Here is a 15,334-nt window from a genome sequence, read left to right as displayed (position 1 = left end):
TTAACTCAAAATTGTTTCCACAGTCTTTCTGCTGTGGGTTACTGAATGTAGTAAAACAAACACTTGCAACAATATATGTGTATAACATACCGTTAAGTGAGAAGAAAAACAACTGTTCATATTAAAGTTTATTATCCTAAAAATGCACGTAAACCTGTTTTGTTTCCTCCACATCCTTTGCATCAAATTAATTTCTGCATTCTCAGTCTACCAAAATCACTTGACAGTAGGTGAAAACTGCATTTTAAGATAACCACTGTTCAATTATACTCATTAAGTTTCCATCCAGTTTTTTGCGACGTTTTGTTATCGACAAACAGAATATACGTAAAAAAAATGTGCGAAATTTGCTGTCTCCAGCCTGTTTCCATCAAACTGGCTTTTTATCGATAAAATGGTGTGCGTGATGACGTCATCCCCCCAAAACGAACTGTCGCATAACTTTTGTTGTATCGCGAAAAAAATCTGCCCTTGAGCCGTTTCCATACATATGTCGCAAATTATCTACCTTTTGTTTTCCACGTTACACCCCCTCCACTAAACAAAGAAATGGAGAGATTATTCAGACAGTTTTTTGAAATTTGCCAGCTTACTGTTATTTCAGTTTCACAAATAATTGGAATTGTACATAATATCCGAAGACGACAGCAGAATGAAGCAGTTGCTTGTCTGATAGCCCTAGAGCTCGAAGAAAGTACCCCAGTGCGACGAAACCCACGGGTATGGGAGAGACGACGGAATAAGACCTTCTGGGAGGAGGTGGTGGAGAGACACTTAACAGAAAATCTCTGGCTGCAACATTTTATAATGACACGGCCGATGTTTGAGATGTTGTGTGGATTCATCAGTCCTGATGTTGCGCCCATCACAGGTTGCCACCGACCACCGGTTCCAACCCAAAAGCGGATTGCCATCGCCCTTTACAAGCTGGCAACCTGTGCCGAGTATAGAGTAGTTGGAGAAACTTTCGTGGTTAGTAAAACTACCGTCCATCGATGTGTATATGCTGTGTGCACCGCTATTAAAGAAAAATTAATGCGGCGTTATATCAGACTTCCGACTGTAGCGGAGGCCAATGAAATTGCATACCGCAATTCCTTGGTGCATCTTGTGCCACAGATTTACGGTGCGCTGGATGGCACGCATGTGCCTATTCTTCCCCCGACGGAAGGCTACCGCGATTACATTAATCGCAAAGGGTGGCCATCTATTGTTCTCCAGGCCCTTGTTGATGACAGGTGCATGATACGAGACATTTGTGTTGGCACTCCTGGTAGTGCCCATGATGCAGCTGTGTTTGCAGCATCGGATCTGTACAGGTGAGCCTACCTTTCAACATCCCTTCACAGTGCGATAACAACTGAATTAACCTGCTTCCCTTAAGGTTTTTAACTAAAACTGAAATTTGAATTAATACAAAATAACGACGTTTAATCAAAAAAAAAACTCTCTTCATCAGACCATGAGAACCGCTCCGCCATTCTCGTTTTGATTGCACGTGATGAAAATGTGACACATTTATTTGCGTTAAAGCCCTTTTTCCGACAAAAACTGTTTCCAATGTAGTTTTTGCGACATCTGAAGTATCGATATAGAATTTATGCGCTAAAGTTAAACGGAAAAATATTATGTCGACATGTACAACATTTCATCGATAATTAGCATTTCCATCAGCTATATCGGTAAAAAATTTGAAGCGCTAAATATTTTTTCGCAAAAACTCCTTGGATGGAAACCTGAGTGTAACAAAGTGAATATAAAGAGGCGAGTATGTTTATAAAATGATGGGTCCAACTCAACTATTGTGCGACATTCACAAAATATTTCTGTTAGATTTAATAGCTCTTCAGTATTCAGCAACTGATATTTCGTTTGTGATGTGGCTACCGTCAGGTCTTTCTGTTTACTTGTAGGCAGGTTTGTATTTTGCAGACAAATAACTATTGCAAATTTACAGCGCTATTAGCACAGCCACCTAAAATACAGTAGTATATCTTGAACAGGAGTAGAGTGAGTACTCGACAAAGTGGGGGTAGGTCTTCGGCTATGAAGTGGGGCACTTACAGCTGAAACCTCATGTGCTGATTCCTGAGGGGATGAAGAGGTTAGAGCTTCCTGAATTAAAACTGCCGCTTCACGTAGCAACTCTGGGCAACTTTTTGTAGCAGTCATATTCGCCATGGACACTCACAAGCACAACTTTAAGCATGCGCTTTGGTACCTTGAGAATCATATGGCTCATAGTTCGATTACTCTAGGCTGAAGGTAACACTCAACAAATCAATAACTAGAGGGTGTGTTAGAGCCCACCCTCTCAACTTTGACGAGTGAAAGTGACAGTTTTATTTCAAGTCGTATTTCATGATGGTTTGGAGGAATGTTACGGACAAAATGAAATAAATAAATAAGCAACAAAAAACATATTTCGTGACACATTTATTTATTTATGCCCTCATTTCATGGCAAATTTATTTATTAAGGCTTCATTTCATGATACATTTATTTATTTATGCTCACATTTCACAGAACTTTAATTTATTTGCGCATTTATTTATTTATTTAATTTTGTCCGAAATAGTCCTCCATATCAGCGAGGCTCTTCCACGTCTAAACCGCCCCTTTCTCGGCAGCCCTATTCTAACGTTTAAAATGTACCGCTTATTTCACTGCTGGCCCAGAGACGGTAAGTTCGGCATGTTTTGTCGAGAGGCTTCTTTCCTTGCCTTACTCGCCCGCTCCCCTTCCGCACGCCTCTCCACTACTGAAACTGGTCAGCCCAAGAATACACCCTAGCGGATAGGACGGCGCTCCAGGTTGATGAAGTTAACTTACACGACAGGGTTTTACGTTATTTCAGTCAAATAACCCTCCCGCAACCCTAATCTTAACCGTATTGCAAGTGGGCGGAGCTGTCGTAGTCTGCAGTTAGACTACTCCTATTGGCACACATTGAACTCAACTCCACCTACCTGGACCGGCCTTTCGAATCAACCCCACCCACTTAGAGCTCCGGTGTGGAGGCTCCAGGCTGCAGAGACCCATTTCGGCCAACTGAGTGAATTCGCGAACCGCCCACTTGAGGAAGTCGCTTCGGCGCGAGTCTCGATCTCTGCCAGGAAAGGGGAAGGCGTCACACTCGTAGCCGCTGAACCTCCGTCAGACGGACCGCTCGCTCCTTCACTCATTCGAGTCGAGTTCAGCCGCGCGCAGTTCAGCCTGCGTTTGTGTTGACTGCTCAGAGTCCATAAACGGAGGCGTACCCCGCTTTTCATTTTCATCCCCGACAGATTTCTCCACTGGCAGACAAGGTAAGAAGTTTGATTTGGATTTGCAGTAAACGACTTAACGCTATGTGCACTTTAGAGGGGTTGGGGTGGGGTGCGCGATTAAAATGCCTGATGTCTTCGCTAAAGATCGTAATCACAGACAAAACAGTGTTTAAAATACACTCTGGACGTGTGTCCCTGGACGATCTACCTTGATTCTTTGTATAGACCCCCAGCACCTTCATATAAAACTGTAATCATCTCTCATTCGTCCTCACATTTTAAAGTTAAATATTTAAATTCACAGGTGGATAAGAATAATAACCAATTTGTGTTTTTATAATACATATCACAGTGAAAGGCACCATATTTGTTCAGTATAATAATTTTTAAAATATAGGTTCCCACCCTTTTAGGTTTAGGTATTTCCTGATAAAAGGGAAAACATTAAAAATAAGTACTTTATGGGGTTTAATGTGTTACTTTCACATTACAGTTGAAGTTTGTCTGCTAATTATTAGCTAATAGACTGAAAAAGCAATGCACTATTAATCATAGTCCACGGAGGTAATGGGCACATCTTCTTTTTATTGAGTGTTTTTATTATTCCTGTTGCAGCCTGAATGGCCGTTGTGTAACAGGAACAAGTCAAGACAGCAAAAGTGCAAATTACGGGCCTGCAAGGTGGTCTGCAGTGTAGTAATAGGGGCGTAGTCCATCACTCTAAAATAAGGAACAGTGCAAAACGGAACAAGCCATGTCCTTCATATACAACTTCTCTAATCTTGTGGTGGGCAGAAAAAAATGGTTTTAGTGCTTCTCTAAAACTGATTTGAAATGGGCCTTTTATAAATCTCATTTCTCCTTGCATGCCACAAGCAAAAATATACATTTCTTGTGTTGAAATGAAACTTACGCCGACTGTGTTCAGTTACAGCAGTGGGCTTCCTGCTCATTTCTGCTTTCCGCTGAATGATGTGAAGATTTAATACGCAGCAGCTGTTGACGAGCACCGGGGTAATGGCTCCGTTTTTTCCATCTCTTTGCAGTTTGGTGAACCATGTCCTACCACAGTTTTCAGCTGGAACCAATTAGCTGTCATGCCTGGAACAAAGATCGAACTCGTGAGTATATTTACATTTTATCCATGGTGTCTTACAGCATTTCAAATACACTTCTTGTTAGGGGTAGTCTGATCATACTAAATCACATCACATTAGGGACCACCTTTTAGGAGAGGCACTAGCAGTGCTACCTGTCCAGGTTGAAATCTAAGCAATCCATGTAGACCTCAGTGTTATTGTTTGCCCTACACTATCTAAAGGGATGTATTTGTAATGCATGTAGTAATAAAATGAATTTCATTTGTTGTTCCAACAGGTGGCATATCACAAACATCTGCAGCAAAAAAAGTTTTACAATACATGTTTGCAATGCACCATCTGTTGGAATTACAAACACATATGTCTCTGTGATATGCCATTTGTTATGGGATTCATAAAGAAGTGTTAATGTTGGAATAACAAATGCAATGTATTTTATTACTAAAAATGTTTTTTGATGTGCCATCTTTTGAAAGGACAGGGGCAATGCAACTGGACAGTCAAACAGACAGACACACAGATGATGGTGGACTTGATATTTTACCAATCTAAGAATTGTTGAAATTTTAGTAATCAATGTAGACTTCAGTGTTAACATTTGCAGTGCACTTTCTAATGGAATGTATTTCTTAATACATGTAGTAATAAAATGAATTACATTTGTCATTCCAACAGACGGCGCATCACAAACATTTGTAACAATAAAATGTATTACTACACATATTTGTGATGTACCATCTGTTGGCATGACAAACACAATGCATATGTCTCTGTTACAAGCCACTTGGTAAGGGACTCGTAAAAGCAGGGTTAGTGTTTGTGACACTTCATCTGTTGGGATGACAAATGCAATGCATTTTATTACTAAAAAATGTTTTGTGATGCCCCATCTTTTGGAATGACCGAGGCATAGCAACCAGATGGACACACAGACATCCTTTTATTAAGGTGGATGTTTGGATTCATGAAGCGCACCAGCATTTGGTTACATTTCTTTTGTTTTTCCAGTTGGAGCTCAGGCAGGTGAAGTAACCTGCTCAGGGTCACACAGTGGCAGTAGCAGGATTTGAACCCACAACCACAGGGTGTGACATCCAAAACATACACCACTACACCACAGTGCCTGCCTAAAATGTTAGCCTTTTAAATGTGCTTACTCGGCTCTGGCCTTTATACAAAACGACTTACAAAATTTGAGACAAAATTGGTTACATTTTTATTTTTCCAATTGGTGAAAAATTAAAATAATATTCAATAAACTTTAGATTGAAAATATTCTAACCATTTATTTTTAAAGCTCATTACAAGACTGAATGCAGCTGTAGCTCATCCCGGATGCCTGGTCCACTGTGCAGACAGTAGCCCACTTACACACACACACACACACACACACACACATTACAGGCAATAACCCAACTGAGCAAGTCTTTGGGATATGCCAAGAAAAAAGAAACAAATCTGGAAAAACACACATAGCCACAGAGAGAATAAGTGTGCAGTAGCAATCAAAGTCGGGTCCTTGTAACCATGAGGCAGTAGGACTAACTACAGTACTACCCCTGGGCAATATTAAATATATAACCAAAATGGTTAATTTGCAGGTTTGCTATGCGAAGTAGAAGTTAAAAATCACAGCTGGGCTCCACAGGGTCGTAACTCACTGTTGTATTTAATGGGAATGAGTCTTGTACACTTTGCTAAGTGTCCTGCTATGACATTGTCTGCAATTCTCCAAGGGGAACCCCAGCCACCCCACCGTGGTGTTGATTCGAACCAAGAGGAAGATCCAACCCCACCGCTATCAATTTCAGTGGCTGTTTTCCAAGGGGGATTTGATGGTTACCATGGACCGGGTTTCGAAAACACTAAGAACGGCAAGATTTAACCCTGAGAAAAAACAATGCAAGAAACTCCACTTCAAATTCTATAAAGGTTGGCGGGTGTGTGGCTAGGCCCCGTGATGGACTGGCATCTCATTCCAGATTAGTCCCTGCTGTATAGCTGATGATTCTGAACTGGATCAAGCAACATCAGTACAGGGTGGATAATGTTTGTAGATGACAAGAAAGTGTCGACTTTCCCATCAGTGTGTTTGTGCTTCATAAGCTGAGCAACTAATGGGGGAAAATGCAAACTACAAACGGAGGTGCACATTTCTGTGCCAAAGAAGGTGTAGAAGAAGCAGGCACCAGGTGTCTAACACTTGGCCAGCCAGCGTGCCTCAGAGCACTTCTTTTATCCCCAGACAGGAACTGGTTTTCATTTCAGTCGCATAATGTAGAAAACACATGGCCATTCAGTAAGAAAGAAAAATCCGCTTGTTCCACTGTGTAGAGGCCTCCTTCTGCGGCAGAAAGTCTCTGGTCAGGCTGGCAGGCTGACATTTCCTGGAGTAGATGTTTCAGTGGTTATTATTTTCCCAGAAATATTATGCTGGAGTGAAATAAAAAGACAGAAGGTTAACAACTTCTGCTTGGAATTCTAACTGAGTAAGCCAGTGTTACTGTTATAGAGAATGTCACTTTTGTGCAATACACGCACAAACACATGGACAATCAGATCTCCTCACACATCTGTCCCCTCATATCATCATAGATGTGGATGATGTTATCTACGCAGGTTGATAGGTAGCAATGTACTGCATGGGGATTGCAGTTTGGATGGGAAAGGACATGCAACTTTGAATACAGCTTGGAAGCGGGCACCTGATGTGCCAGCATAATTGGGTGCTGGAGTTTATTATGCACAATAATGTATCGATAGTGAATCCCACACAAGATAAACCAAACAATCATTATGTACAATAATGTATTGATGAGTCCCACACAAGATAAACCATCCATCCATCCATTTTCCAACCCGCTGAATCTGAACACAGGGTCACGGGGGTCTGCTGGAGCCAATCCCAGCCAACACAGGAACCAATCCTGGGCAGGGTGCCAACCCACTGCAGGACACACACAAACACACACACACATCAAGAACACACTATGGCCAATTTAGAATCGCCAGTCCGCCTAACCAGCATGTCTTGAAACCCACGCAGACACGGGGAGACCATGCAAACTCCACGCAGGGAGGACCCGGGAAGCGAACCCGGGTCTCCAAACTGCGAGGCAGCAACCCTACCACTGCGCCACCATGCCACCCCAAGATAAACCAAACCAAAAAAAAAAAAAATTCAAGCCAGTGGTGGTCCTGCTGGCAAACAAAGAGATAATTGATGGTAAAGGCGAACAGAGGTGGTTGAGTACAGAATAAAAGATGGGGTACAGTCACTCAACTGACAACAACAGTGGCACCAAATGAGATGTTACACATTGTATGTTATTGTAGTGGACGACCTAAACGAGTTCCATTCATTAGTGAAAAATCAAGGTGTGGTTGCAGTGGACAGACTGAAAGAACATGTGGCCGGTCTGATGAATTTTGGCTCCTGCTAAATCACATCCAGCATGCAGAGAAAAATCCAAACAGACACATGGAGAAATGGTCAGATCCACACAAACTGTATCCAGGATGGGATTTAAAATCATTCTATACCTGTGATGTAGCTATGCTAACCACTCTGCCTCAGCTAAAATTAATATGAATCCCTATTAATGTACAGGAGTTATTAGATTAGTTAAACTTTATTAATCGAGTCAGGTCAGGTCGTGTTGGGGAGCATGAACTGGTACAGCACATTGTCGCACCCACCACAGGATGAAACAACTCAGGATCCCGATTGTCAAACCCACAGTCATACCCTCCAGAAATGACCCTCTATCTGCCGTATGTTATGTGGGAGACCCCTTGGCCTGGTCCAGCTGTTCGGGTCATCAACAATGAGGATCCTGTGAGCCAAATCACCCTCTGGGAATCGCACCACATGGCCGTAGTGCTGTAACTGACGCTCTCTCACAATGCAGGTAATGTGCCTCATTCGGGACTCCATGACTGCCCATTGGACACAAACTCAAACCAACGGTACCCAAGGCTTCTCCAAAGAGACACAGATACTGAAGGAGTCTGGTCTTCATCTCAGGTCACTGGATAGCGTCCATGTCTCGCAACCATATAGCAAGACAGGAAGCACCAGGACTCTACAGACTTGGACCTTCTTCCCTTTGCATAGAAATTATTATTATCCCAAGGGGAAATTCAGATGTAAACAGCAGCAGAAACAGTAAAATCAATGATACAGGCTCATAGGATATATAATATAGTCAGTCAGTCAGTCAGTCAGTCAGTCAATCAATAAAAATATGTTTTACAGATATTTCAAAATGAACTTAACGATTACATTGGGAGAACTATTAATATACAGTATAAAAGAATAGGTACATAGTAAAACTTACATGAACGCAGGAAGAACATGCAAAATGCCACATCAGACCATGATTTGCAGCAAGGCAGCAGTGCTAACTGCCGTGCTATTCAGTATACTTTATTGTAAAATCAATTTCTTTGACGTTGTGGTCTGATCAGTGTGGGTCTTGCATGTTATTTGTGTGTCCCAATACTGTTTTTCCTCCCCTTGCCTAAAAAGGGGGCTGATTGTTTGATGGTGACTCTAAATTAGCCTGCCGTGAGTGAGTGTGCCCAGTCCGTTCAGGTTTGGTTCTAAAGTTTAGTCTTTAGACTCCAGCCCTATGTGCCACTTCATCCTCTTTAATAAAATCCCTGTGTGCGTCCATGTGTCCGTGTGTGTGTGTCTTCTGGTGAAGTGCGCATGCGCGGGGCACGGTGCGACGCTTCAAAGGCCGCCTGACGCGTCACACAAGACAGAGAGGGCGGGACCTATAAAATATCGCGCGGCCGATCCAATCGGATTTCGCTAAATGAGGTAAGACCTAAAACATAACGCACGAAAAATCCAATCGGGTACTGAGACGTGGAGACCAGCTTCCCCAAAGAGGTGGGATTAGTGTTTGTTGTTCACTCTGAGGATGTCAGATTTGCGATTAACAAACTTGGCCCGGTAAAGTGTTTTCCTAACTATCCAAATTTCCATGATATTACAATAGGATGACTTTTAAAAGTAGATTTATTTTCGTGCACATAAAATCCGTTGCTGGGGAGATGCCATACATACAATAATCAGCTGCACGCCAGCACAGATTAAAATACTTGCTGGAGAGACGTATTACTGTGACAGAAAATTAAAGGCACACAATACAGTGACGCATATTACAGCATCATACAAGCCAGTATTACTGTAACAGAAAATAGACGGTCCTTTGCCATTTAATATAGACTGTTCCTACTAATGGTTATGCACTACTATTCTAGCGCCCGTTATTGTAACGGGCTTAATGTCTAGTTAGGATATATTAGGATGTGTAAGCTGAAAATCTGATGGATAATTTCAATATTTTGTAAACCACTGATGGATTTATGGCTGCTAGTGTTTCAGATGTTGGCCTTTAAAGCACAAGGTTGTTGGGGCCATTCTCCTCCACCTGTTTAACGGTGAGTTTGAACAACTTGTAGGGTCCCAGCAGTGGGCATTTCTAAATCACTACAAGTAAGCCCGCAATTCGCTAGCGAATCGGAAATCCAAGAATGGCAATCAGTTTCTGTTCCGTCCGATATCTGGATGGATGACATATCATGGAGGGTGGGTGCGTCTGGTGAACTGTCATTTAATTACATACGCATATCTGTAGTAAAGTGGTCTCGTTTTGTGGAGACGTGATTCAGTTGCCTTTGCTGACACCGACTGCTGGCAGAGTGGAGCACAGCACGTTCAGCCCTGCGTACATATCCGGTTTACGCCGTGTAGTTTGGACGTCTGGGGATTCCGTACTGTAATACTGTAATGTGATTCACATATGTGCTGAATCCTCTCATTTTTGTTTTCTCTGTGGCGGGCTCGTTGCAGTGCGCGTGCGCCTCGATGCGCCCAGCGCCCTGCGTCCATATCCGGTTTACAACCTTCGGTTAGTAATATGGATACGCAACATTTTATTTTATGCATAAAATGAACACAAATTCCAACATTTCTCAGATTGAATCCATTTAGCTAATAACAATTTTATATGATTTATATGCCTAGTGATGTCGTTCCTGTTTGTGTTTGGGTATTCTGAAATTTATTGGTGTATTTGTTTTTTTTATTATTATTATTGTTATTCTTCTAACATTGTAAGCGCATAACAGGCCAATTCAAGTTTATCACCACAGCTTTTTACATGTTATCCTAATTGGGTGTGACGAGTCTTCAAAGTCAAAAATGAAAAGTGCCGGGCCAAACCAGTTTTCGTACCTCATAAATCATGCAGGACTCTGTACCCACGAGCCACGTGAAAGATCAAACGTATCATTTAATGGCCGCGTTTAATCCTATTGGATGTCAAATACAAGCAGATCAGAGACATTTTCTTCCACAGATTCACTAGAAAGAGAGCTGCTAGGGTAGGACTGAGGCTGCACTGTGCTGCCTGCCGAGTCCCACGCAGCATTTACCGTGTCTCCAGTGTAGAAGTCACTAGTTTCGTTCTTATTCCTTCATTCATTCATTTTCATACTTGGTTAATCTAATTCAGCATCATGGACGGATGAATCCTCTCTTAGCGATTTCAGGCACAAGGACAGCAGGCAGTCCTGGATGTGGCACCAATCCATTGCCAAATCCACTCACTGTGGGCCAGTTTAGAATCACCAGTCAAACTAATCTGCATGTCTTTGGGGTGTGGGAAAGAAACTCACTTGGACACGGGAAGATCTTTGAACTTTTCACACATTACAGTCTACAGTGTATTATCATTATTGTAAACTCACTGAGCACACTGATAGGCACACTGACACTGGGAAGGGCCTCCTTCTACTCTCAGAACCGCCTCGGCTCTTCATGGCACACATTCCACAAGATGTTGGAAGCATTCTTTTGAGGTTTTGGTCCACTTTGACATGATTGCATCACCCAATTTGTGTAGATTTGTTAGATGCACATTCATGCTGTGAATCTCCTGCTCTACCACATCTCAAAGGTGCTCTACTGGATTCATATCTGATGCCATTGAAGGACACTGAGCTCATTGTCATGTTCATGAAACCATTTTGAGGCGACTTGCGCTTTGTGACATGGTGCATTATTACGATGGGAGTAGCTATTAGAAGATGGGTAAATTGTGGCCATGAAGGGATTCACATCGTCAGCAACATTACTCAGATAGGCCATGGCATTCATACGATTATTAATTGCTATTAACAGGCCCAACGTGTACCAAAAAAAAAAAACATTCTCCACACCATTGCACCACCACCACCAGCAGCCTGGACTGAACTCAAGACTCATCAGACCCGTCTACGTTTTTCAAAATCTTCACTTCTCCAGTTTTGGCGAGCTTTTGCCCACTGTAGCTTCAGCTTTTGGATCATGGCTGACAGGAGTGGAACCCAACACGGTCTTCTGCTGTTATTGTAGCCCATCTGCCTCAAGGTTTGACGTGTTCTGCATTCTGAGATGAGTTACTTGTAGTCTTTCTCTCAGCTCAAATCAGTCTGGCCATTTTCCTCTGACCTCTCTCATCAACGAGGTGTTGACTGATGTTCACTTGATGATTTTTAGTTTTTCACACCATTCCAAGTAAACTGTAGAGACTGTTGTGCAGAAAAATTCTAGGAGATCAGCAGCTGTAGAAATATTCTAACCAGCCCATCTGATACCAACATTCATGACACTGTCCAAATCACTGAGATGACATTTTTTTCCCCATTCTGGTTTTTGATGAGAACATCAACTGAAGCTCCTGACCTGTATTTGCAGGACTTTATGCAGTGCACTGCTGCCACATGATTGGCTGATTGGATAATTGGCAGATGCACAGCCATTTCTAATAATTTGCACAGTGACTGTTTATGTGACTTCCAAGTCCAGAGCTCTGAATGAAGTGACCTGCTCAAAGTCAGTAGCCTTTTGGTTTAAGTTCCGGTTTGGCTGGCACTACACCACTGCCATTGTAAGCTTTGGCATTGTGTAGGCATATCAAACTACTGATTGACGGTCTGGTTCCTTCTTTATGTTTATTATGGCTGACATGCGCTTTACCTTAGGCGGAATGGTGGCTCCGAGGCTAGGGATCTGCACTGGCAATCGGAAGGTTGCCAGTTCGAATCCCATAAATGCCAATAGGTGTTTCCTGAAGAGAGGTATTAGCTCTCTGGAAGTGTGTTCTTTTTAATTGCGGCGTTTAAATAACCTGAATTTAAATAAAAGGTATTATACCTCCCACCCCATGCAATATGACGGTTAAAAGATTACACGAGAACAAAAGGATAATTTAGCTCTTTACTGACGGTTTCACGTGGTATTACAAACGGGAAGCTTATGACAGACATATCAAGCATGCGGGAGACTTGATCTGTGCAGTCCGTCATCTGTCGTCGCCACGCTGAAAGGATTTTAGCCGGACAGAAAACAGAATCTTCTGCCCGGCCTTGGACGGAAGACATACTCTTCCGCCCGGAAGCTTCAAAGTGTTGGCCGTAGATGTTCATTCTTATATACCGTTCCTCCATGTGCAGGCTCTTGGCTCCAGATCCAAACAAGGGCAGGAAAGTATTCAAACCCCACCGTCAAACATTCAGGAATAGCACAATGCCCACATACAGTTCCCATTCTCCCAACAAGGAAAGAGGTTTTTGCTGACAGAAGACAGAAATCTACTGGTCTGTCTTTAGGCTGACCATTCAGTTCTTCAGTTGTCTGTGTCTCTCTTGTCCTGTGCTTGGCTCGGCAATTCTAAATGCTGATACTGTGCCTGTGTACCATATTTGGTCTGCCTGTATGAATGAATCCATAACAGTGGGCACACAGAACAGTGACATTAAACTTAAATAAAAAAACATGTAGTATAACAATAGGGACTCTGCTCTGTTGGGCCCTTGAGCAAGGCCCTTAACCTGCAATTGCTGAGTGCTTTGAGTAGTGAGAAAAGCGCTATAGAAATGCAAAGAATTATTATTACAGTAATCCCTCACTTATCGCGGGAGATAGGTTCCAAGGCCGACTGCGATAACTGAATTTCCGCGAAGTAGGGACACCATCCATCCATCCATCCATTGTCTCCCGCTTATCCGAGGTAGGGTCGCGGGGGCAGCAGCTTGAGCAGAGATGCCCAGACTTCCCTCTCCCCGGCCACTTCCGGGAGAGTCCCAAGGCGTTCCCAGGCCAGTCGAGAGACATAGTCCCTCCAGCGTGTCGGTAGGGACACCATATTTATTTAATTATTTAACGTGTGTTTGGACGTTTTTAAACCCTCCCTGTATTGTTTACAACCCACCCTTTACTCTATTAATAACAGGGACAACTGCTAAGCAATATGAAATCGGTAGATAAGTTTAGATAGATAGATAGATACTTTATTAATCCCAGGGGGAAATTCACATATTCCAGCAGCAAAAAATATTAAATTAAAGAGTAATAAAAAATGCAGGTAAAAAAAAAAAAAAACAGTTTACACTTACTGTATAGCGAAGTACACGTAGCTATATATGACGTGATGATGGTGATGAATATGCTGCGCAGTAAAAATGATGACGATGAAGGTGATGATCCCCTGAATGCAGTAGCAGGAGCACGTTAATGCTGAATGAGTGAGATGAGACTTCCTGGTTAATGCAGCGCTCCGTCGCTGAGCCAATCAGCAGCACACAGGAACTTAACTGCGTGCTCTGATTGGGTAGCTTCTCAGCCATCTGCCAATAGCATCTCTTGTATGAAATCAACTGGGCAAACCAACTGAGGAAGCAAGTACCATTGTCCGCAGAAACCCACGAAGCAGCGAAAAATCTGCGTTGTATATTTAGATATGCTTACATATAAAATCCGCGAAGTCGTGAATCCGCGAAAAGTGAACCGCGAAGTAGCAAGGGATTACTGTATTATTATTACATCCCCATGACCCCCCTGCCTAAATCAAAACAGATAAGTAGTTCAACCAGTGGGGGGCACAACTTGAAGTGGTCAGCACTTATTTTTAATAACACCATTAACTGCATGGTGCAAGACTTTTCTTTACGTTTTCTGGCCATCATCTCCCATGAACATATCCCACACTGTTCAGTGACTGAGCGAACTGATTCATTGAAATTTAGGAAATGAACAAACTCTGCTGGCAGCCTCCCTATTTGACTTCATCTGGTTCTCAAAAGGAAATAACATGCAAAATGACTTCTTTAAATGGGGAGTGTGAAGATCCTTTTTTCTTTCAATGGGAGCATCTGTTCTGTCCAGAATCGGTTTCTATGCTGAAACAGCAGTTTCATAAAAATGAATGGCTAGACGTCCTGCTAATGCCGCAGAGTTTATTTGTGGTGCCCGTTGCATTAAAAAACATGCATGCTGCTTTCATCAAGTCATTTGCTTCAGTCAGGTTTTCCTGTGTTACCATGAATGGTGCTGTGTAGACAGAAGGGATATGACTCAACTTAACCACAGCGCAGAAAAGAAAAACCAAGAAAAAAAAAAGAAAAATCGCGCTTCAGTTAACCCACAAACAGGGTGTGCTTGTAAAAGACAAAAAAGGAAGGCAAAGCAGCACACTTAGCAAAGTGGAGATTCAAACATAAAGTAAAGTGAAGTTGAAACATAAAGAACATTTGTATATTTCATTTATAAATATGGATATTAAAGAAATGCTGAGTGAGTTCCTGCTTTAAACCCAAAGCTACCGGGGAAAAAACCTGTAATGGAAGAAGAGGTGCCAGAAATATGGCCGTTAAACCGACTTAGTGTGGCATGGTGACACCAGTCTCCTGCGTTCAAATCCTTTGCCTGCTCATTGTCCGTGTAGAGTTTGCAAGTTCCCCTCATGTCTGTTTGGGTTTTTTCCTGCTACATCCCCAAAGCTGTGTGTGTCAGGTATAATTGGCAAATCCCCATGTGTGTGGATAAGTGGGGCCTTGAAATGGACTGGTGCCATGCCTTGCACCCTGTGCCGCCCAGAAAGGCTCCACACAGCCCTCCTGTCTGAACTG

The 15,334-nt window shown here is 42.5% G+C and overlaps 1 protein-coding gene across 1 annotated transcript in view; it reads left to right on the top strand.

Moving 5' to 3' along the window:
• The first annotated feature begins 3,121 nt into the window (after positions 1 to 3,121).
• Positions 3,122 to 15,334, top strand: part of arpc1b (actin related protein 2/3 complex, subunit 1B) — a 41,233-nt gene continuing 29,020 nt past the window's right edge. Inside the window, exons 1-2 of the mRNA XM_028814391.2 lie at positions 3,122 to 3,308; positions 4,316 to 4,390. Of these exons, the coding sequence (XP_028670224.1) occupies positions 4,327 to 4,390 (64 nt within the window). The 5' untranslated portion in view covers positions 3,122 to 3,308; positions 4,316 to 4,326. The remainder of the gene's footprint in view (positions 3,309 to 4,315; positions 4,391 to 15,334) is intronic.

This window comes from Erpetoichthys calabaricus, chromosome 11 (genome assembly GCF_900747795.2).
Source record: "Erpetoichthys calabaricus chromosome 11, fErpCal1.3, whole genome shotgun sequence".
In the NCBI taxonomy this organism is placed as follows: Eukaryota; Metazoa; Chordata; class Cladistia; order Polypteriformes; family Polypteridae; genus Erpetoichthys; species Erpetoichthys calabaricus.
This window is presented reverse-complemented; position numbering and strand designations above follow the sequence as displayed.